This window comes from Acanthopagrus latus, chromosome 11 (genome assembly GCF_904848185.1).
Source record: "Acanthopagrus latus isolate v.2019 chromosome 11, fAcaLat1.1, whole genome shotgun sequence".
Lineage (NCBI taxonomy): Eukaryota > Metazoa > Chordata > Actinopteri > Spariformes > Sparidae > Acanthopagrus > Acanthopagrus latus.
The window spans coordinates 1,634,001-1,657,825 of NC_051049.1; the positions used below are offsets into that span (position 1 = coordinate 1,634,001).

Here is a 23,825-nt window from a genome sequence, read left to right on the forward strand (position 1 = left end):
CAATAAGTGATTACATTAAATATGAATAAAGGAAAGCCTGGGAGAGACGGATCTTCATCAAAAGGTCAGAGAGTGTTAGAGAGACGCAGAGGACGAGCAGAGTGAGAGACTTTCTCCTGACGCACTGAACGACTTTTCTCAAAGCTCCGCCTCTTATTAGTGATTAAAGATCACTGCAAATCCTTCTCAAGCTGCGTGCTCTGGTTCATTAAGCATCAAATGAAGAACTGTTACTTAATGAGAAAGAAAGTGAAGGCTGTTAAAGAGAAAGTGAGGGAGAAATGTTAAAAAGACGGGAGTGAGGGCAGCCGGGGAGATTATTTCAAATGTTCAACTCTCCTGTGATCCTCAGAGTGAACACACTGATCCGAACACAGCGCTAGTCACCACAACAATACCAGACTCCATTAACAAATCTCCTGATTCTAACAGTTGTTTCATGAGGAAAAACTTCATAAACATTATGAAACTGTGTCTCTGACAGATTCTGACTCATTGTGTCCTTGTTGTCAATTCAGCATTAAATGTTTCAGCTGAAGTTGTTTGTCTCCTTGTAAAAAGTGTCAGTTTGTGGCAGCATGTCTGTGTCTAAAGTGCTAAAGTCTTACCTGCCAACACTGATCAGCTGTTTGAACACACTGTTTACACTGATTTCACCATTTACACTCCATTTATGAAAGAAGAAACATGTTATTGATCTGAACATGTCACATGTTACAAAGACACTAAACAGGAACAATACAGGCGACTTCTTTGTCCCCGTGGAGAAAGTCACCAGACTCCCTTAACAAATGTGTCAGTTTAGTGAGTTGTTGAGTTGGAGACACTTTATAAACTCTGTGAAACTCTGTCTCTGACTCATTCTGCATCATTTGGACCTTCTTGTTAATTCAACAAATATTATATATGAAGTGTGTGTGATGTTCTACATCTGCAAATATAGTTACTGAAAACAGATCCAACGTCCTGAAATTATTTTGCATGCTGGGAAATCTGCTTTATAAGTGCAGAATATACGTTTATGTTATCTAGAATCTGCACACAGTTAGTTTACGGTCAGTTTTAAACACACACTCATGCATATATACACTTGGTCAAACGCACTGTCATTGTCTCCCAGCTGCCTCTGTAACATCTGCAGCTCCTGATGCACCTCAGCCAGGGAGAAACCCACTCCCCCGCTGGCTTGGTAACGGGTTCGCGGGGTTGTGGGGTGGGGATGGAAGGGCAAAGGTACCCTCTGTGTGGAGGAGGCAAAGGGGGGAGGGTGGATGGGGGCAGAGGTGAAGCCTGAGGCCGGAGCTGGGAGGAGAAGAAGAATGAAGAGCAGCAGGATGAAGGAGAGAAAACAGGTGAAGAGGTGGAGGAATAGTAACGCAGCAGGAAACTGAAGGAAGGTGTTTACAGCCCGCGCCTGAACACACTCCTACCTGTCTGACTCTGCGTGTCAGCGGGTTTGTGTGGCGAGCCGGGGCATTGCATGCTGGGACAGCTGAGCCACGACTGGGCTCTGTGGGAGGAGGAGGTGGATGGAGGGACAGACGGGTGGCGTGACATGGTGCTACTGTGAGAGAGGCAGTCTGGAAATGAGAAGAGTCACCAGAGACGTGATGGATCGACTGCGTGCTTCACCTCAAACCATCTCTGCACTCAGAGCATCATGAAACCCAGACTGTAGAAAATTCGGACTCTTTTTACCTGTTTTTAATCTTAGTAAAACTTTAACTTCTTCAGTACTGTTGTATCTTATTTTCTCATCACTATATTTATCTTATATTTGATGTATTTTTCACTCTTTCATTGTTTTGCAGGACGATAATAAACACTTGAATTCTCTGCGTCGTCCTCTCACCTGTGCTGAGTCTGGCAGACGTCCCCGTTTCCTTCTGTCCGAGCTCGCTGGCGGCATCCACATCGGAGCAGAGCTCCAGGTCCTCGTTGATGGACCCGTGCTCATCGGACACGTAGGAGATGCGATCCGACTGGTCGGTGGTGTCGGAGAGGGCGTGGCTGCTGCTGGGCGTATCGGAGCGATGAGGCTGATGATGGTGGTGATGCTGGTTTAGTTTGGCGCGGAGAGACTCGATGATCTTGTCCTTCTGCTGGAGCTCCTTACTGAGCCTACACAAAACACACACACACACACACACACATTTAATCATTAATACACAGTTTGGCAAATGATCAATCACTCCATGACCACAGCTCTGTGCTTTTAGCTGAGCAGCTATGGTGAAGTTTGAGATGACAGACATTTTCCAGCCATGTATTACAGGTGTTTTCTTCATGAATCCATCAAACTAAAGAACCTTTTCAGCACCGCGAGGATCTGAGAACAGCTGCATTATCTGCCGTGTGACTTAAAGGATAACGGGCATTAATGAGTAATGATGCACCAGGTGTGTGAGTCACCTGCCTGCTGATCTGCACTGTCCCACAGAGGCTTTGCCGCCCTTGGCATGTTGCTTTAGGGAAGCCTCTTAGTGACTCACACACACACACACACACACACACACACACACACACACACACACACACACACACACACACACGCACACACACACACACACACACACACGCACACACACACACACACACACACACACACACACACACACACACACACCACAGGTGAACACGCAGACTCACACTTTGACAGGAGCAACATTTATTCTGACGTGAAACGCCCGAATGAAATAAAAACTAGAAGGGCAGAGAGAGACAGAGGAGGAACACAAGACGAACAACACGCTCAGTGATAAGGACACATAATGCAGCGCGTCACCTACAGCTGATTTAATTAGCTGTGACGTGTTGGTGTACAGATGCTGAGGTGAAGGTCATTCATCTAAATCAATGACAGGCTCACACACGCACACACACACACACACACACACGCGTCAAGACTTCTGCAGCACTATCCCAGCTGTTGATATTCACATCATATTCTCATCAAACAGATGTCACTAAAAGTATTAAATAATAATAATAATAATAATAATAATAATAATAATAATAATATGTAAGAATTCTGCATTAAACGTCTTAAAACAACTAAACCTTCATTAACTACTTTGTTGACTTAAGTTATCCCAGATGTTTCCAACAATGTTCAAACCACAGAAACACGTCATGATCTTCATGACCGCTGCTATAACTTAATAACAATGAAGACAACAACTCCCACAATCCAACACTGCTTCCTGAATGTTGTTTTGTTTTGATTGACAGACACCAAGCGACAGAAACTACATACTGTGTGTTTGATTTAAAAAAAAAAAAAAAAAAGACGCTTGCTTTCTTTCAGAGCCTGAAATGAGCAGATCAACATCAGTGTCAGATTAAGGTTAGCCTAGCTTAGCATTAAAGAGCTAGCCTGGCTCCGTACATCAAAAACAACGTCACCAACTAACCAACGTGTTCCGTCTCATGTGTTGTTGTTGCTGTTTGGTTTGCTGCCACCGACAGCTGGCGTCAGCTGACAGCGTCGTCTGTTCCTGGCACTGTTACAGCCACCATTTTGTCACTTTGTTCACACAGGCTTCTTTTATCATTTCTCTCTGTGGCCTCGTTGGAATATTATTTGTAAATAATCTTTTATTTCTACTGTTTTGTGATTATTGATTTGTTTTTGTTTTTTCTTCCTGTAATCAGACTAACATGACACTGAGGCTGTGTTGATAATAACACACTTTAGATAAGCATTAATTAGCATCTATGCTAACTGCTACACTCTTTTGATTGTGTTATTTTTTGCCTGTGTGTGTGTTTTTTGGGTTATTACTGCATCTTTAAGAGACTTTATGTTGATTTTTCACTGGTACAACTTTTTTTTGTCTTTGACAATAAAACTTATTTTCTGACCGATACTTCAGTAAAGTTTATAACCTTTAATAAAACCTGTAGTCTGAGAGCACAACATGCCACGCAAGGACACAAACATAGATCCATTTCATGCTGCGTTGTTCAGCAGTGGGGGGCGAAACAGCCAGCTGGGCTCTGTCCAAAAAATAAAACAACAATTTTTTTGTAGATTTACAGAGAGTGAAATGCTGGATTCATTTTCTGTTGAACAGCAGTCAGGGCAGTGAACGTGTGCAGCTTCCTGATATCTCGTCATCACAGTTAGGTTGCCAGTTTTGGTTCCATTGTGTCTGTTCAGCGGCCGAAACAAAGCCAGTGCCGGCTGAATGTATCTGGCGACTTGTGCTGTAGCTGGAAACGGTTTGTCAGCATATATATAATCACAGCTGTAGAGGTGGAGGAGGTGTGTTCACTGTGGACAGAGCTAAGCTAGCTGGTAACCTCTGTTTCCAGTCTTCATGCTAAGCTAGGCTAACCATCTTCAGTATCTCCACCTGCACACACCTCTTGCCAAGTTTTCTACCCTTCTTCTCTAAGTAGCCATGTTCTGAATAAAGTATTTTTGTATTTTGCATGAATGCCTTCCGCCTGTTCTTCTAATTCTCTTTAACAGCACCTGCTTTTTTTCTTGAGGCTGACTATATACAGACAGTTTCTTCACTTCTGTTTAATGTAAAGTATTAAGGGGTTGTTATCAGCCTGGTTGATCTGTTGGTGTCTTACTTGTCGAGCTGTGCGAGCAGCGCTCTGCGGTCCCTGTCGGCGAGCTTCTTCAGCAGCAGCAGCTCTCTCTCCTGAGCCTTCCACTCCCACAGAGAGAAGGAGAACAGAGAGTCCCTGTACAGCGGGCTGCTTTTTGACAGCATGGCCTTCCACAAAGGAGCCATCAGCCCCCCTCAGCTCCCTCTGCGTCCCCCAGCTGGCAGCTCTGTGCCCGGGCTACTGACTGAGCATCCTTCCCCTCTTCTCTCTTCTCTCTCAGACTGCTGGGTTGTTTAAAACTTTCTCCGCTGCAGTTTTTCCTTCCAGCCGTGTCTCCTGAGGTAATCGAGTGTGGCTCATTAGCTTAGCGGCCGAGGTCCCGACCCCAGAGAGTGTGTGACAGCAGGTACAGTGGACAGGCAGAGCGTGAGCAGGGGATAAAGGGATGGAGGGATGACTGAACGTGTGGGCAACCAGGTGAAGCAGAGCAAATCCTCCGATTAGATTTGGGCTTCCCAGGGAGATTTTGTGTGGCTCACTTCACACACACACACACACACACACACACACACACACACACACACACACACACACACACACACACACACACACACACACACACAAAATCCTGAGAGTGTGTTGGCTGGGACCACAGGTGGTAACCCAAATAGATCCCAAATCAGATTCTGAAGGCCAGAATGGCAAGCGAACACAGAGGAGCATGTGAACGCTGCAGAACGACACCAGGAAAGTGAAAATTTGTCATTCCACACGGCAGATTTAAAGGATTTGTTCATCTGCTGCAACAACAGGAGGACGTCCAAATGTTTCAGATCCAGCGACAGCGGATCAGTCAGATGGTTTGATGACAAGAAGAGCTGCCAGCACAGATCAGGACAACTGTACCCTGAGATGAGCTCAGACTGAAGCACAGTTCTGAGGTTTGACTCTACCAGCGCCTGATGACGCCAAGCATGAAATCAATCTAAGTGCTGAAATAACAAAAATGATAAGTTCGCTAGCAGCTGAGCTCTGAGTCTTCTTCTCTGCAAAATCTTCCCTGTTCTCTTCTCCTGTTGGCCGTCCCAGTCTGAGGCCTTTTCAGTACTGAAGTCATGAATAGTCCTCTCACAGGAAAGCTCTTCCGACCACTGTGGACACAAACTGTCCCACCAGCAAACGCAGCAGCAGCAGCAGCAGCAGCAGCAGCAGCAGCAGCAGCAGCAGCAGCCGCCCCGAGGGAGAGCTGCAGTGACGAAAGAGCAACACGAGGAGGGAGGAGAGGGAGAGAGCGTACCAACGGATGTCCGGATCCCGAGGGCCTCGTGTGTTCACGCTGCACTGCCCATCGCACAGAAACAGACGCTGGATGAATGATCGTCCACAAAGCAGCACTTCCTCTTTCTCCTGCTCCCGTGTCAACACGCAAACTTCCTCCCTGATGCGATGAAGAGTGAATCCTTCACTGAGAAAAGAAGCTGCAGGATGATTCTCACCAGGAGAAAAACTTTAACATTCACAAAAATCTAAACGAGAGCAGAACAATTCAGGTCCAGACATCAAACATCATCCTCTCTGTTAGCAGAAACAAAAGTCCAGCTTCACGAGGAGCGAGTCTTATATAAGACCGATCAGAGCGATGCTGGATGTTCAGCACCATCTGAAGCTAACTGATGCTCTGTCTGCTGAGCTGCATCGCTCTGCTGCTTCTCCTCCTCCTCCCCTCTCCCTCTCTCTCTCCCTCCCTCTCTCTCTCTCTCTCTCTCCCTCCCTCCCTCCCTCCCTCCCTCTCTCTCTCCCCCTCTCTGTCTCTCTCTCTCTCCCTCTCTCTCCCTCCCTCCCTCCCTCTCTCCCTCTCCTCCTCTCTCTCTCCTCCTCCCTCTCTGCGTTTAGCTGCTCCTGACCTATTTCCCTCCCCTTTGGAGGTCTTAATAACTTAACCTGATTAGAGTCCATGTCAACACGCTCGGAGCCCGACGCAGCCAGCACAAGCCTCGGCAGCGTGACGCCATCGGTGCATCACGCTCGTGCAGAATATACGTACGTACGGAGAATTACATTTTAATTCCATACGGCTGTCGTACACAGAATCTGTGTATCAGGTTGTTGCTTTGAGATGCCGACACCGAGGGAAATATTATATTATAATAGTCTGTATGAACTCTGTGTTGATATAAAATGTATGATATTCTATTTAATTACACGTTTCCTGTATCTACATGTTCTCTGTAATATTGGTAACAATCGTAGGTGATGATGTGAAATTAATTAATTCGATGTAAAATGTTCTCTTAGGAAACACTGCAGCTAATTAGAATCACAGCTTCTTCTTACAGTGTATAAATGTGATATTTTCACTCCACTTTGTGTTGCGCCGACCTCGGATTGTGATAATGTAATTGCTGCCTGGATTAAGTTAACCAACAACGGTTTATACTTTAACTCTGGGTGACGTATATCACTGACAGCAGGGTTCAGATCCGACGTCCTGCGCTGGTTCAGGTCTCTGAAATGCTGGTTACACAGTGTTCAGAGGAGATTATTGTTTTAGTCAAACATTGAAAAGTTAACCTTCAGTTAACCTTCTGTTAACCTTCAGTCTTCCCGATGGATGAAACAAATTAAATATGTTGCCAACAAACGTTTTCTTTAAATGTTGTTAATCTGCTCGGCTTCGTGTTTCTGCATCTGGACGTCTGTTCTGGTATTAACAGCACTCTGCAGTCAGTTCATCAGCGTGTCTGAACTCACCATATGTCACACAGTCTTAGTGTGAATCACGTTAATGTATGGCTTAACGCGCACACACACACACACACACACACACACACACACACACACACACACACACACACACACACACACACACACACACACACACACACACACACTGTATGTTCAGTCAGAATCAGAGGGACAGGCAGCAGAGTCGTCCTCCTTCACATCTGGTCGGCCATCTGTGCTGCGATGACATGATGTTAGATTACTGCAGGCCTCTCTCTCTCTCTCAGTCTGTCTCTAGGTCTCTCTATCTCTCTCGAGTCTCAAATGATTCACTGAGCACTGTTTGTTTATCGGGGTGTGACCCAGCACTCACCCCTCTCTCCACAGAACCACAGCTGACCAGCTTCGAACGCCCACACCGGAGTTTTCTGCTGACTTTCTCACAGTAATCATCCGTCAGCTGTTACGTTGTGAGTTTGTAAATCGTGGTCGTTCCACCTCTCGGGCAGCTGCTTCGCTCTCTCTTCATCACGCTCAGGTGTGAAACTCAAACAGCCGTGTTACAAAACAGAATTAGGTGTCGTGTCACAAGCGACTGAACATTCAGGACATTCAGCGCTCATCCAGAAGAGATGGCCACATGCTGCCTCAGAGAGACACGGCTGCATCTGCAATACTAAAATAATAATAAAATTGGGCCATATACAGTACATTATAAAGCAGCGAGAAGCTTTCATCAGGAAGGCTTACCGGGCTGAAGAATACAGCCCAGATGAAAAGTCTCCATGCCGAGGTTTCTTCTTTCCAAAGTGATTTTATGCTCTACGACCTCAGAGGCACATTTGAGAAAAGACTTCCTCTGTATCAGTGAGCTGACAGCCCGAATCTTCTATGCCAGGACACAATATGGTGTCACATGTGTCCAACATTATGTGGTTGGAGAATCAGTTGCACACTGTCAGATCCATTAGAACAGTATCCCTCCGAGCTCATCAATTCCTTTTACTGATGCCAGTGTCATTTTTCTGACCGCTCCACGCTGCAGAAGAGACATGGAGCTCATCAGTCTTCACTGCTGGAAACCTGCATCATGGAGTCATGGCTGCGAGGAGGAAGAGTCCAAAGCGTGGCTTCATTTCACAGAGAAAGATGACCACAGTTCTATATTCTATCATTTCCAATTTGAAATTGATTTGAGAATCAATAAGGGAATCGACAAAGGATCGGACCTATAAGCAGAACTGATGATGGCAGTGGGATCAGTTCCTGCCAGATAGCTTTTTTTTATTTATTCTGAACTCATTCAATGACTCGTGTGTTTCTGTTGTTCTTACTTTAACACACATTTAAAGGTTCTTCTTTGTAAAGTGTCGTCTGATGATGTGATCTGACACGATCTGAAACGTGTCAATCAAAAAGTAGAGCAGGTGAATCTGTGGCTGAATCTCTACAGTAAATACCTGGGGTAAGATGGGTGGTGTGATTTTGATGATTGACCTGTAACCAGCATCGTGCAAAGCATAAAACATTTAATTCCAGTAAAAAAGTTGCATGTTTACTCATTCAGCAGACACACAGCAGCATTATAATCCCAGTCTGAGTCCTGTTCGTGTCATCTGATGAATAGAAATCTAATTATTCACTCTCCTTTTAGCTCCGTTTTTGGTCTCCACCAGATCCTGAGGGGACTCTCTGGCTCCTTAGAGGCTCAATGTTCCACTTTCTTCATGAGTTAGAGTCTCTAACTGTGTCTCTGTGCTGTTAATTGCTGAGCAGGTCAAGTTACACATGATCAGATTTAGTAATAGTCTACAGTATTGATTGCTGGAGATTTGACAGCTGCACATTATGTTGTTCATTCTGTGATAAAGACAGAAATCTCCAGCGGCTCTTCAGACTCTTTTGCTCCTCTTGTGTAACCGTTTGTTACATGATCTGACCTGATCTCACTCGCTGCCCTTTTGTTTTCCCTCAACTTTTGTCCCCTCATCAACCCTCTCCCTCCGTCTCTCTTTGTCTTTTCCCCGTCTGCCTAATTAGCTGACCAATCGACTAGACAGCCGAGGTCCTCGCCCGGACATCAGCTGTGCCCCGCTGGTCATGACTCCCCAGCACAAATTAATGAGCTTGTTTGGATGAATGGGTGGTGGTGGTGGAGAAGGTGGTGGTGCAGGGTTATCCAATCACGGCTCTTCCCTAAGGCGTCGTGACATCAGAGGACTTTTTGTTTTGTAATACAGTGATGTCAGAGCAGCTTCCCCGACTTAACAAGCTGCTGTAGGAGCCCGACGAGCCGCCCGGCCAGCTGCAGCCGACTCTTATGAGCTATATCTTGTTAGCTTCATGCTAACTGTTGTTCACGTATGACATTTGCCGAATTCACAAGAACGTCCGAATAATGCAAAATGAGTGACAGACAGAGTTTCACAGAGTTTATAAAGTGTATCTAACTCAACAACTCACTAAACTGACGCATTTTTAAATGGAGTCTGGGGACTTTCTCCACGGGGACAAAGAAGTCGCCTATATTGTTCCTGTTTAGTGTCTTTGTAACATGTGACATGTTCAGATCAATAACATGTTTCTTCTTTCATAAATGGAGTGTAAATGGTGAAATCAGTGTAAACAGTGTGTTCAAACAGCTGATCAATGTTGGCAGGTAAGACTTCAGCACTTTAGACACAGAAGCAGACAGGCTGGTACAGACACGCTGCCACAAACTGACACTTTTTACAAGGAGACAAACAACTTCAGCTTCTGGTTTAATGCTGAATTTACAACAAGGACACAATGAGTCAGAATCTGTCAGAGACACAGTTTCACAAAGTTTGTTAGGTTTCTCCTCATGAAACAACTCTTAGAATCAATAGATTTGTTAATGGAGTCTGGTGATGTTGTGTGTTGTGATATTGAGCTGTAAGCAGCAGACTACAGACGTTCAGAGATGACTGTATTTGTACATGAAGAATAAAAAAACAGACCGACTGTAAAATATCATTTCTGAGTTGTGTTGTGATTTCTCTGACCTGGTAATTGGTTTATAAAAAAGTGGCGGGTTAAGTCAAAATGGAGGAGGCACATTAGCTGCCATCATTTCCCTGTTCTTTACTGAACAACATCACACACTGTTGTGATTATACTCTCTTCCATGTGTTGCCATGTCAGTGTAATCACATGTTGTGTCGAGGGAATCGCAGCGTAAACAACAACACAACAGGATGATTATAAACAGACGAGTTCACTGATGAAGTAGACTCACAGAGAGATCTGTTTTCCTTCTGGTTGTCAGATATCCATCCAGCCCACCCCCACTCTTCCTCCCTCATTAATTAACCAATTAGCTCAGTTATTAATTATCCAGTGAGATCATCGCTCGTTATCGAGTGAACATCTGATTATCTGCCCCGAGGAACAAAACATTCATGAACGTCACACACAGATACTTTCCATCAGCCGACATCGAGCCTGCTGTTACGCAGAGCTCGAACAGACATGACACACATGAAGAGGCAAACATGGACATGTGCACACACACACACACACACACACACACACACACACACACACACACACACACACACACACAGGAAAGTAAATGGGCACTGACCGGATGGCGAGCAGCTCCGTCTTGTCATCTGGATCTTCCGGATGATCTCCTGTTGTCACGGAAACAAAGAGCAGTGATGTCAGTAACTAAGTGTTGTTTTTATGCTCAGTTACACTTTAAACTAGTCAGACAGCCTGTTAATGAAATCTAAGCCTCCATCCTTGGCTGTGTATGACAGTATATAATGACGTTAATAAACCCGGAGGACTCACGTCCGCTGATCTTGGCGCTGACTCTCTGAGCCAGAGCGCTGCTCTGGGCCAGCTGCTCCCTGAAGCTCTGGCCCATGTAGTAGTCGATGTCGTTGGCCCTCAGCAGCTCCTCGAAGGCCTTGGTGGTGTCGCCCAGGTGCTGGGTGAGGATGTTGCACACCCCCCTGCCCTCCCTCTGCCGCTGGCGGAGGTGAGACAGCTCTCTGGCCTGAGCCTTGATGAGAGAGTCGAATTTACTGCAGAGAGAGAAACAGAAATAAAGGTGAGAATATTTTACAGAGATAATGACTTCAGATCTGCTTGGGAATCCTCAAAAAAGACACTCCTTACATGTGCAGAACTTGCCTTAGAAACATCATGATTTAAAGTTTTCATCAGTATCAAAGTGACCCAGTGATATTTTTCTGTACATCCACAGGTTCACTGAAAACAGGAAGTACTAACAGCTAATTCTGCAAAGTCCTAATGAAGTTTTGGAGGATTTTTCAGGGGTTTTTTTTGGTTGTTTTTCCTCTTTTTATATCAAGTCTCCAGCTGCTGCAGTTGTTTTGCACAAAGTTTAACAACACTTCACCTGACTTTATACCATCAGGAGGAGGAGAGGATGACTGACTGGGTTTTATGTTTTGGGTGAACTGTTTCTTTAATATTATTGGGATTAAAATAAAGAAATATTGCAAAAGACAATCTTTGACACTAATAATGTTGAAAAGATCAGTTTTCCAAAAACACACTCTTCCTGTTGATAAGGTGGGTTCAGGACTCAGCGCAGGGTCACTTGTTGTCGGGGAGATTCCAGAGACTTGTGTATCGACTGTAGTTTTAGTCCCTGAATCAGCCTCTAAATGACATTAAAGCTTCACAGTATCTACAGTTTGGTCACACGAGGCAAACAGATCCAAGGCTGGATGTCCTGTTCGTCCCTCTTCTCTTGATCAAGACAGACGGGTTTATCTGATCTTAATTAATGGATCATTTAAGTTTTTTTTCACTTTTCAGCAAATATTCTATATGGTGAAGTCTCAAAGTGGCCAGAACCTTTATTTACCTAGAACTTGAAGAGACCCGGGCCTTTATGTGAAACATTTTGCGACAGTTTTTATTTTTAATCATATTTCATCAGGTTTTAGTGACGTCTTCTTGTTTTCTGAGCCGCTGTTGATGCAAATTCTGCACTTTAACTTTACATCCTCTCTTGATAAATTGCATTTCCATCAGTGCTGCAGCTTCTGATCTCTTCTAAGCTACGATCAATGAAAGTCAACACAACCTCCACAGATTAAAAGTCCTCCAGCTCTCGAAGGGCGCGTGTCTCTATAAATCTCAGGGCGCTCGAGCATCACAGAATACTTTTCATTCAGGGAAGCAGCGATGAAACGTGCTGATGTATCAGATGTTCGGGGACTTAATTATTATGTAATATTATATAATAACATAATCCTGTCATGGCCTTTTGCATACGTTACTGACATCAACATGATTGTTTTTGCATCACAAATCTGCTTATATTGTACATCAGATTTAATTTAAGTCAGTTAAAAATGCACTTATTTGCAAACGATCCAGAACAGAAAGGATTCATTTTATTGACATGTTAGAGTCGAATGTTTTTCCTATTTTAATCACTCCATAAATCAGAAAATACTGTCAACAGCCATAATAGGAAAAAAAATCAGGCTGTAAATGATGTGTGAACAGTGAAAACCTTCAGACTGCAGAGAGGAATAAAACTGCCTCAGAGACTGACAGTCAGTCTTTTGTGTGAATTTTGGGGCTTTTCCTTCCTTTACTGTGCTGTCAGTGTTTCTCCCTTTGAGTAACGTAATATCTGCTGTTTATATAAAACTATTTTCCAAACAAAAGAAAAATCACTTTAGAGAAAAGCAGCAGTAGTTTGGGTGACTCACCCCGGCCAGGTGGCAGACTTCGTGTCCTCGCTGACGGACTTCTTGCCTCCCTTCCTCAGCTGGTCCTCCAGCGCGTCCACGCGGGACACCAGCTCCTGCAGGCCCTTGTCTGGGTGAGGGTGACGGGGGGAAGCCAGAGGACCTCCGTCAGACGACTGCCAGCCTTCATCCTCCTCCGCCCCGCTCTGGGAGGGCGACGCCTGGAAGGACCAGTTGACCTTGCGGGGCGTGGAGGGTCCGTAGTCGCTGGAGGTGGAGAGGGAGCGCAGGCGGCTCTGCAGGCCGCGGATCACCGCCTGAGAGCGGGACAGCTGGGAGCGGAGGTCCTCGACGAGGCGCTGCAGGGACGTCTCGTCCCCGTAACCGGAGCTCTGGATGGTGGTGGTCTTAGTGAAGGTGGAGCTGCTGCTGCTGCTGGCAGGCCACCACTGAGACCCGCAGTCCAGAGAGGTGCACATCTCCAGGTCATCGAACTCTGCGAGGGAACACGAGGAGCAAACGTTCATCAGATTCATCAGGAGGTTCAGTTTCATATTAACAGCATCAGCACCTCCATCTTTGTTCTCCATCATCACCATCAGAATGTGCTGTAATATATTCAAAACACATCTAATCATGGTGTCTTTGTGAATGTATATTAAAACTATATATCATTTAAAAAGGTTTGTTTTCAGATTGATGTTTGAACACTATCATTTACTGTCATGACTGCCCTCTGCTTCCCTCTAGTGTCTCTGTGATGCTACTACAGCTACAAACCAGCACTGGTGGCAGTCTGCTTCATTTGTTATTTTGGTATAATATGTTTTATATAACTTTAATCCTCAGAATCTGCAGACGGTCAGACGCACCCGGGCTGCTCGTGTCCTCCCTCTCAGCCTCGTTCTCACTGCGGCCGCAGGTCTCGTAGCCCAGATCCTGCAGGTCCACCTGGATCTGCTTACTGTCCTGCTGCACTGTTGTCTCCGCTGCAGAGAGGAAGAAGAAGAAGAAGAAGAAGAAGAAGAAGGAGAAGAAAAAGAAGACAGATAAGCAGGAGGAGGAGAGGAAGAATAAGCTTTACCTGTTTTAGTCAGTTTCACCATTCTTTCAATAATTGTTCGACTTGGTTTGTTTTGCTGATTTAAACATTTTTAAATGCGTTCACACATTGTTGACATCTTCATCTAACACGTCAGCTGAGTCACCATCACTGTTTCCACTCACTGAGCAGCTGCCTGTAGTCTTTGAGCTGCTCGGCCTGAGCCTGGACCGTGGCCTCGGACACCATCAGTCTCTCTCGCAGCTCTTTGCTCTTCTGCTGCAGATGATTCGTCTTCTCACCGCCTGACGACTCGCTGTCCAGTCCGGCCTGGACAACAGACGGGAACAGAAATAAAGAAAACATTTTTAAGGACGGCTTCATTCTGACAGACTTCTGTCAGGACGCGTCGCTCCGCCAACCTGTGAGGAGGTGGAGAGCAGGCGAAGTGACTCGGGCCTCTTCTTCCTCTGCTCGCTGACCTGGATGTTGGTCTGAGACAGAGGCAGCTCGTTGTCCCAGGCGTCCCACAGCTCTGAGCTTTCTTCCTCCTCTTCGTCCTCCTCCACACCTTCTATAGTCACATCCAACTCCTCCTCCTCCTCCTCCTCCTCGTCACCATCCAACACCGTCCGTCCGTCACACTGTTGACCGTCCGGCTGCAGCCCTTCAGTCACCTGATGCTTCAAATCTTCGTTCTCTGCTTGCAGACTGAACAAAGCTTTCCTTTAAAACAGACAGAGAATCATTACACATATCCCGCTGCCCTCTGCTGGACGTAAAAATGCATCTTTAAATGTAACGGACGAGTCTGACTTTCTTCTTTAATACCAACAAACCCAGTAAGAAGTTAAAAATGAACAAATGAACAATGATAAAAACTATAGTGAGCAACTGTTACTCAAACAGGAGGAAACAGTGCATTTATCAGGACTATTTTCAGCAGTGGATTAATCCACATGTGGTGCTCTGCTGAGTGTTTGTGGTAACAGGATGGTGTGTGTGTGTGTGTGTGTGTGTGTGCGTGCGTGCGTGTTCACGGTGATGCAGGGTCACGTCAGCACCATTTGACCGACCTCATCTGTGACAGGGAGGAGAAGCCGGCCTTCTCCAGCTGAGCCTTCAGCTCCCCCAGCTCTCGCTCCACCACCCGCTTCTGCTCCACCAGCTGTTTGACCTCCATCAGCCCCTGACCTTCAAATAACACATCCTGAGCCGGAACCTTTCCTGGACCTCCAGAGCCCTGATACACACACACACACACACACACACACACACACACACACACACACACACACACACACACACACACACACACACACACACACACACACACACACACACACACACACACACAGGATTATAATGATGATGAGTCTTGCTGTTGTTGTTCAGCTGTAATGTCGGAGCGAGCCGAGGCTTCTAACCAGAAGTTCTTAAAGCTTTCTAAGATTGAGATATATTTGATATATTTACTTCAGTCAGTGCATGTATCTACCTGCACCACCTTTATCAGGGTGTTTTCAGAGAAATGCTGAATTAAAGTCGTTGAAGCGTTGACACAACTTCCACCCTCAAAGCGCTCCAGGCTGCGAGACGCCAAGAGTGACCAACACTGTGCTGACCATAAAACAATGGAAGTCTCTTTGGCAAGTGCAGACAGAATTGAACCCTCAGCAGAGCAGAGACATGAGAGGAGACATGGGAGTCGTTGTCATGACTCAGAGAGGACGAGGAAATGTTTGAAAGTCACACAGACTTCCTTCCTCCAATCATCATCAGCTTCCCCGGAGTTTAGAGCAACAGGCGACCGTATGAAAAGGGTTGTCATTTTGAATAAAATGATGGATTTCTCTGGTTTGGACAAAGTTGGAAACAAGTACACAACTCAATAAATTATATCACAAACAACTGTAATTTTTAGTCATTTGAGTGTCGAAATGTTACTTAAAAACTCTAAATATGAACTCCCTCAGCAGCAATAAACATCTGTCATGGAAGGTTTGGTGTTGATTCTTCTTTTACTACCTCATGAATAACTTTAAAGTGATAAATCATACGCTTCATTCAACCTTGTCAGCTGTGTCAGACAGGTTCATACCTTGGCGTTGGCCACGGACTGGAGCATCAGTCTGGACTCCTCTCCATCGACGCTCTCCGTGTACTCGCTGTTCAAATCATCGTCGGCCTCGTCTTCGTCCTCTGAGCTCAGATCTGCAAAAAGCAGGAACACAACTTAAGATTTCAACTTTCACAAGAACTTCTTCTTCAGTTCTCTGTTCACTTTGTGCAATTCATCAACCGTTCTGAGCGTCACACTGAAGCAGCGGCTCGTCCAGTTCAGCTGGTTCACATTCTTCACTTTGGTCATTTGTAACGTAACATCCACCGCTGAACGTCTCAAACACATCAGTTCAACTGTGAGTTCATGTGAACAGCTTGTGGTTCTCTGATATGATGATTTATTGTGGTTAAACTTCAGTAACATCTGAACCCAGAGTTTAATCTGAGCAGAGTGAATTAGAGACACTTCTGGGCCAAAAGGACGGATGGATTTAAAACATGTAAGATTTTTAAGCAGAGCAGGATTATGGGTAATCTGAGCAGGAGCGGTGCACCTACAGCTGCAGCGAGTTTAAAGATCTTCACTGGCTGAAGCTAATTTTCTTAGCACCATCTGTGAATGTTGTAATAATGACTGCTACACGAGTCACATCCTCAGGGTTGTTTCGGAGAGTTTGAGGGATTTTTATTTCTAAATAATAATAAAGACACTTGAAGGCTGATTCATATATTATTATTCATTGTAGGGGCAACAGTCCTGGGTAAAGAAAATGAGGCTGAATGAATAAATATTGTCTTGAATTCTTTCTATTTATGTACGGCAGAGATAACTGTATATAACTTTAATTTTAAGGGAGTCGAGTCAAACATTTCTGAGGAAATTTTGACTCGTTATTCCTGAAATTCTGAGTAACATTGCAAACTAAAAGCCAGGACGTAGATGATATGGTGGGATTATAGTGTGATGTCGGTGTGAATCACGAGGGTCGTCCAACAGAAACAAACAGTAAAGACTTCTGTGTGTGTTATTTTAAAATACTGTCTTAATCAGTTTAAACTAAAAACAAGCTTAAGTTTGACTCCTAATATAAACTGATCATAACTACATGTTATAATGGGCGTCACTGCTGTGGTCTGAGGTCTGTTTGTGTGCATAATTGTGTATTTTTGGTGCTTCAGTCACACAAATCTGGCAGGAAGAGAAGGAAGTGTGCAGATGTTGATGATGTCACTGGCGAGGCAGCGAGGACAGAAATAATTTAATATATCAAATGTTCAAACCTCCTAAAATCACAAATACATGATGGAAGTGCTGCAGGTTCATTTATTGAATGGCTTGATTACATGTATAAATGTTTAAATAAAATATGATATCTGAGATGAGACACGTGTGGCTGACCTTTAATATAACGGTCATGAAGTTTGCGACATCGTGTCCTTCAGATCAATAAGAAGAAAGAAATTATTCGTACTTACTGTCCAGTGTGACATGAGGATATTCATAAATATCGAACCACAGAGTCGAAACTGACGGTTGTTGAATTGCACAGAGTTTCATAAAATCAACTAAAAACAACAATCATGTTTCCCATAAAATAATAAAAAAAAATTCTTACACAGAATCATAATCTCATGAAGTTAATGTGGAATGTGCTTCTGTTTTCATATCGATCAAAACAAAATGTGCGTCGGGTTAAATTCACATCATTCAGACACAAACTGACCGAAGCTGCAGAACATGCAGAAGGTAATACACAACATATTTAAACATTTACAAAACCTTAACAACAAAAGAATCCTCTCTGAACCAGGAGACACGTTTAAACTTCACTGTGGCTTCAGGTTTAATGGATCTGCATCATTAGGATCAATCAGTGAATTCATGTATATTAGTTTCATTAATCATGTTGTTTTGCTGCATCTTGAAACAGAACCTCCAACTGAATCACTGTTACTTCTGTTTTGGATATTTCCTTCTTTACTGTCTCACTCACAGGAGATTCATGTTTTGTGCACAAGCCTCGAAACCACCCGGAATAAAAAAATGTCTCCAGTTCTTTAGTCACTTGAGTAAAACGGACAAATTAGACCGAATGACTGCGGCACAAACATCGAGACGTTTGTCTTCTTTTCACCTTTATAAGATGTTTCCCCCCCGCTCTGTTTTCTAATGCACAGCTGTTGCAGTGATACCAGGAACTTAAAATTGTTTTCACACATTGAATTTTGAGGCTTTTCTCTGAGAATCAAAGTGAAGTTTGTCAGTTTTGAGTGAATATTTAACCTGATGGCATCATGACAAAATCCAGAGATCATGCTGCTTCCCGTCTCATTCATCAAACACACGTGACTGAATTATAAGTGCTGAAGGAGGCTCAGTCAGTCTGTCGTGTTGCTGGTTACAAAAAATGTTCAGTGTTAGTATTTCACACACACTCACACTCACACACACACACACACACCCGGCAGCTCCCAGTGGTTAATTCTGTTAGAGCAGTATGAGCAGAACCACCACGGCCCGATGCTCCACACCACAGTGATCTCTCCCTGCAGCTGGAGGAGTCACAGATATTGTCCCATGCTTCTCTGATGCCCACCTCCAAACTCGGGCTGCCTGCCGTTGGCTCGGTCTCGGCCCAGGATGGGGCCTCTGACCGGGGGACCGTCCTGCTGCACCAGGCTCTCCCTCAGCTCCTGGACCTCCTGAGTCAACCTCTCTACCAGCGGGAGAGCTGAGGGCTCCACCATCTGCCTCTGGAAGTCCTGCAGGACACACACACACACACAAATACACTTTAATACACACATGTATTAATGAGCATACACACAAAATACAAATTTTGCTCTTTAGTAAGTCAAAAAAGGTTCTGCATAGTTATCCTAGAACGGGTCTCCCAATCTGAACACACTGAAATATAAGGGTTTTATTCCAGCCTGCATTGTTCTGTTTAATGCAAAATCTTGCAGAATGCAAGATATATCCATATCCAATATTCATCTTTAAAAGGTGATTTTCTCAGAGGAAAAATCAAGACGCCTGGTAAAAAAGACTCTAAACTGTGTGCAGATAAAATAGTGAAAAACAACAAGCGAACTTGCACAATATACAAGTTCAGATCATAGAAAACAGTTTAAAATTCTGTATTTGTGTTTATTAAATTTTACTGGCCACACTAAGTGTCAATCATCTGGTGGCTGAGGATGTGAGTGGCTGAAGAAAGAAGAGAGGCGGGTCCTTTCTTTTCTACCAGGACACTTAATGGCTGTTGTGGGTTTTCGGCCGGTCGTAGCTCATAATGGGTCAAATGAGATAAAATAAAGTTAAAATGACACCATTTATCGAGGTTTTAGTGTCTTTTGGATGGAATATCTTTACTGGATTGGACCGACATGAGTTTTACTGAACAGTAAAGGAAAAGTAATCTTCATCTGTGAGTTGTTTGTTCGGTTATTGGTGGTGTTTGTCGTGTGAACAGTGCTCCTTCCTCCCTCTGACTGACCCTGATGATCTCCTCCTTCACATGCAGCGTCACGGTGAGGGAGTCCACCCTGCTGGCCTGACTCCTGCTCAGCTCCTGGCTCTCCTTCTCCCTCCTGAGAGCCAGACGCAGCTCCTCCTGCAGGGCCTGCAGCTCCAGTCCGGAGTCAGACCTCGATCCGACGGCTGAGCTCAGCTGTCTGCGGAGCTCCTGGAGTCTCGCCGTCTGCTCGGACATCACCTCACCGAGCCGGCTGGCAGAGTCCTGCGGGGACAGTTGTCATTTTATTCCATATTCGACTTCATTCTGGACCGAAGCACCTCTGCTGAGCTCCTCTACTCTACCTGAATGTACTGGTCCCTGGAGCTGATGGATCTGAGCAGGTCCTGGACCTGATCCTGGTGCTCCTGGGCCTGGCACGTCCGGTCAGCCAGGACTTCCTGGAAGAGGCGGTCTTTGAGCTGGAGGCGGACCTTCAGCTCCTCCAGAATGTCGCTGGGAGCTGTTTGGATCTGAGTGAGCAGAGAGCAGCGCAGCTCCTGAAGCAAACAGAAGAAGAAGACAACGTGAGTGCAGTGATGTCAGCAGTGATGTCAGCAATGATGTCAGCGATGATGTCAGTGATGATGTCAGCGTGTGCTGTTGTTTCTGTTTATGATGTAAAGACACTCTTTAATCTGAGGATGAATCTGCAAACACTCATCAGTTTAATATAATAATACAGGCTCATCTCCTTCCGCGGTTTATTATCATATATATTAATGTGTAATATATTTCCGTCACACTACTTCCTGTCTGTACCTGGGCCTCCTGCGTGCGAGCGTGCAGCGCCGCCTGCAGCTGGCTGATGATGGCGTCCCGCTCCCTCAGGATGCGGCTCTGTCTCTCTTCGCTCTCCTGCTGCTGCCGCTGGACGCTCCTCGAGGCGTCGCACACCTGCTCCAGCTCCAGAGATTTCCCACGCACCAGCACCTCCAGGCTCTGACACACACAGACACAACATGAGGCGTCAGAGAGAGAGCGAGGGAGGGAGGGAGGACGGGTGATCTGATGTGTTCTTACGGTGATGGTCTCCTCGTTGCTGGCCAGGACGCAGCGCTGCCTCTCCAGGTCTCTCTCCTTCTCCCTGAGCAGCAGCTGAAGACGACGAGTCTCCTCCTCTTTCTCCTCCACGCAGCGGAACTTCTCGTCCACAGCTCGCTGCAGGTCGGACAGAAAAGTGTCGAGAATGATCCTCATTAAACTGCTAAGGACCTGGTTTAGTTATTGTTTGAGGTTAATGTAGTTGTATGTTTGTAGATGGCTCTTTTAAGAATTAAAAAAAGGATGCTTTTAATAAAAGGCTGCAGAACCAGAGGCACTGACTCAATGATACATTATTTATAAAAAGTGAAGTAAAACAGGAACGAATCAGGTTTGGTTTTACTTTGTGTTTGGAGCTGAAAACATGAGGCTGTCACAGTGTTTATACCCCGGACTCAAGACAAAATTAGCTCACAGGATGTACTGGATGACCTTCAGTGTGTCTCAGTGTGTGTGTGTGTGTGTGTGTGTGTGTGTGTGTGTGTGTGTGTGTGTGTGTGTGTGTGTTGTTTACCTCCAGGGCTCGGTCTCTCTCCTTGATTCGCTGGCGGAGTTTCTGAAGCAGAGAGTCTCTCTTCTCCTTCGGATCCTCCAGCAGCTCACAGTCCTGAGTGACAACAAGCAGTCAGTGCACTGACACTGTGTGTGTGTGTGTGTGTGTGTGTGTGTGTGTGTGTGTGTGTGTGTGTGTGTGTGTGTGTGTGTGTGTGTGTGTGGTCACCCTTTCAAATTTTAGAGTAAGATTTATCAGATAGTGGATGACTAACTGTGTAATAGGGTGAAACCACCTCAGTCAAGTAAACAAAGTGACCTCATTAGAGGAAGTGAAATCATCGACAAATGTGGAACATCTGCGTCACTTCGGCTCAGTGAGTTTGAGTTTTTCCTCCCGTGGTCGTCAGAGGAGCTGCAGCTGTGGGTTTCTGTCTGGTATGTGGAGCATGCAGAGGATCTGCCTCCGTCTGTGTCTGACCTCTATCAGCTGCTCTTTGGTGAGCAGGGACGTCCTCAGCACTCTGATGGTCTTCTCTCTCTCCTCGTCCTGCCTCCGTCGCTCCTGCTCAGCCTCCTTCAGCTGCTCCTCTCTCTCCTGCAGGGCGGACCGAGCCTTCTCCAGAGCCAGCTGCAGGTCCTGGACACACAGGGTCACGACCAGGGGAGATTAGTCAGTCAAAAAACAAAAGAGGTGCTAATAAACCGACAGGTGTGATGGATAGATATTACATTTGAACTTCCTCCTCACCTGGTTGTGCCTCTCCGTCTCCCTCCTGTGCTGCAGCGCCCCCTGCAGGTCCGTCTCCAGCCTCTGCAGGGCTCGGCTCAGGTCCTCCTGCGTCCTGGACGCCTGCTGCTGGGCCCGCTGATCGGCCTGCAGCTCCAGCTGAGCCTGGAAGAGAGACGCCTGCAGAGCCAGAACCTCACCCTGACCTCGGATACTCTCAGCACCGGACGCCTGCAGAGGGGAGAGAACGAGAGACGGACAAACACAGAAGGACAGAAAGGAGAGACGAAAGAGAAGTGATTTAAAATGGTGGTTAAACTCCAGACTGAAGACGAGCTGCAACAATTTATTCTAACAATTGTATTGTAAATTTCATTATAAATCAGTGCTGTGTTGTATATAACAAAGATGTTCTGTGGGTCACAGATGTGAAGACAAACCTGCAGCTGCTGCAGCTGGTTGCGGTTGGCGAGCTCTTTGAGAGAACACAGCATCTTATTCTGCTCCTCAATCACCCGATACAGCTCTGCAGCCTGCACACACACACACACACACACACACACACACACACACACACACACACACACACACACACACACACACACACACACACACACAGTTATAACATGAAACTGTGCACTGTCCTTCATAGAGCTGTTTTTGTATATTCCTTCCTCCCTCGTTCCGCTTCCCATCTGCCCTCATTTGTTCCTTCTTCCTCAGCTGTTTGCTTTTATATCAATCGATCAATCAATCAATCAATCGATCAATCAATCTGTCCCTCTCTGTCTCTATCGATCCCTCAGTACCTGTGCCTCCTTGGAGTTGACGGTGTCAGTAATGTTCTGGATGTTTCTCTCCTGTCGCTGAGCTTCCTCCTGAGCTGATCGCAGCTCCAGCTCCATCTCACCGAGCCGCTCCTGCAGCTTCTACACACACACACACACACACACACACACACACACACACACACACACACACACACACACACACTATGTAAGAGCAGACTCAGATGGATGATGTCGGTCTGGAGGTGGGCGGATGGGGGGTTGGTCTGTACCTGGTTCCTGGTCTCGCTCTCTCTGATCTTGGCCTGCAGCGAGCGGACCTGGTCCTGGGCCTTCTGCAGCTCGCCGACACACTGACCCGCAGCGCTCTCGTACTGACTGAGCTGACCCTGCTGCTCATCGATCAGCCTCTGAAACACACGGGAACAAAACAGTGATGAGGACATATAGCAACACCATCACATTATCGATCTGAAGGCCTGCTGACGGATTCGTCTGCGTCCTGCAGCTGTCGTGTTTGTGACGGAGCGAGAGTGGAAGGTGATGTCAGGTCACTGCTGGATGACTTCCTGAGGAAGCGGCTGTTGCCAGGACGGCGTGTTTGTTGACTTCCTTGTTTTTTTGGTTCTGTGATCTGTGTAATGAGGTGATGTCACTCGGCACTCTGGGAAGCTGTGATCTGTATGTGCAGACGTTTCTACAGCTGTTTCACCTCGGCCCGAAAACAACAGAGTTGAGAAAGAAAACGTAACAGTTACATTCCTACAAATCAAGCTCCGAATTTACTGTTATTTCACTGAAGTGAAAACATCGTTAAGATGTGTTCAGAGTTTGTGATCTGTTTCTTCCGTTGTTTCTCTGTTTTAAATCAAGTCTCGTCAGGTTTTCTACTTCACCAGCAGTTAGTTTTAATTACTCGTCATCAGGGTGTAAATCTGCTCGTTGGTAGCAGCGAGCGGTCTGTTGGTTTATTGCTGGATAATGAACCGACACAGCAGCACGTACAGAGCCGTCTCGTCTCTGGCACACTGAACCACAGTCACACTAACCATTAACATAACAATGGAGGTTATGAAACTGGATCCGACTGAGCGCAGCCTTCGCACGGGGAGGCACTCCCGCTTGGAGACTGTTGCCACGGCAACGGAGGTG

The 23,825-nt window shown here is 45.7% G+C and overlaps 1 protein-coding gene across 5 annotated transcripts in view; it reads right to left on the reverse strand.

The window, feature by feature from the left end:
* The window catches only part of LOC119028609 (phosphodiesterase 4D interacting protein), a 39,707-nt gene that overhangs the window by 7,721 nt on the left and 8,161 nt on the right, over positions 1–23,825 (reverse strand). For 3 of the 5 annotated variants that reach the window (XM_037114800.1, XM_037114796.1, XM_037114797.1), the window contains 22 exons: positions 22,946–23,083; positions 22,695–22,814; positions 22,326–22,418; positions 21,907–22,116; positions 21,637–21,795; positions 21,178–21,270; positions 20,643–20,780; positions 20,382–20,561; positions 19,925–20,119; positions 19,602–19,844; positions 18,699–18,864; positions 16,139–16,251; positions 15,114–15,280; positions 14,460–14,763; positions 14,223–14,367; positions 13,868–13,984; positions 13,017–13,491; positions 11,110–11,345; positions 10,898–10,946; positions 1,853–2,121; positions 1,431–1,580; positions 1,105–1,302 (listed from right to left, as the gene is read on the reverse strand). In XM_037114800.1, the coding sequence (XP_036970695.1) occupies positions 1,105–1,302; positions 1,431–1,580; positions 1,853–2,121; positions 10,898–10,946; positions 11,110–11,345; positions 13,017–13,491; positions 13,868–13,984; positions 14,223–14,367; positions 14,460–14,763; positions 15,114–15,280; positions 16,139–16,251; positions 18,699–18,864; positions 19,602–19,844; positions 19,925–20,119; positions 20,382–20,561; positions 20,643–20,780; positions 21,178–21,270; positions 21,637–21,795; positions 21,907–22,116; positions 22,326–22,418; positions 22,695–22,814; positions 22,946–23,083 (3,958 nt within the window). The remainder of the gene's footprint in view (positions 1–1,104; positions 1,303–1,430; positions 1,581–1,852; positions 2,122–10,897; positions 10,947–11,109; positions 11,346–13,016; positions 13,492–13,867; positions 13,985–14,222; positions 14,368–14,459; positions 14,764–15,113; positions 15,281–16,138; positions 16,252–18,698; positions 18,865–19,601; positions 19,845–19,924; positions 20,120–20,381; positions 20,562–20,642; positions 20,781–21,177; positions 21,271–21,636; positions 21,796–21,906; positions 22,117–22,325; positions 22,419–22,694; positions 22,815–22,945; positions 23,084–23,825) is intronic. The other 2 variants (XM_037114798.1, XM_037114799.1) reach the window with 2 other exon arrangements.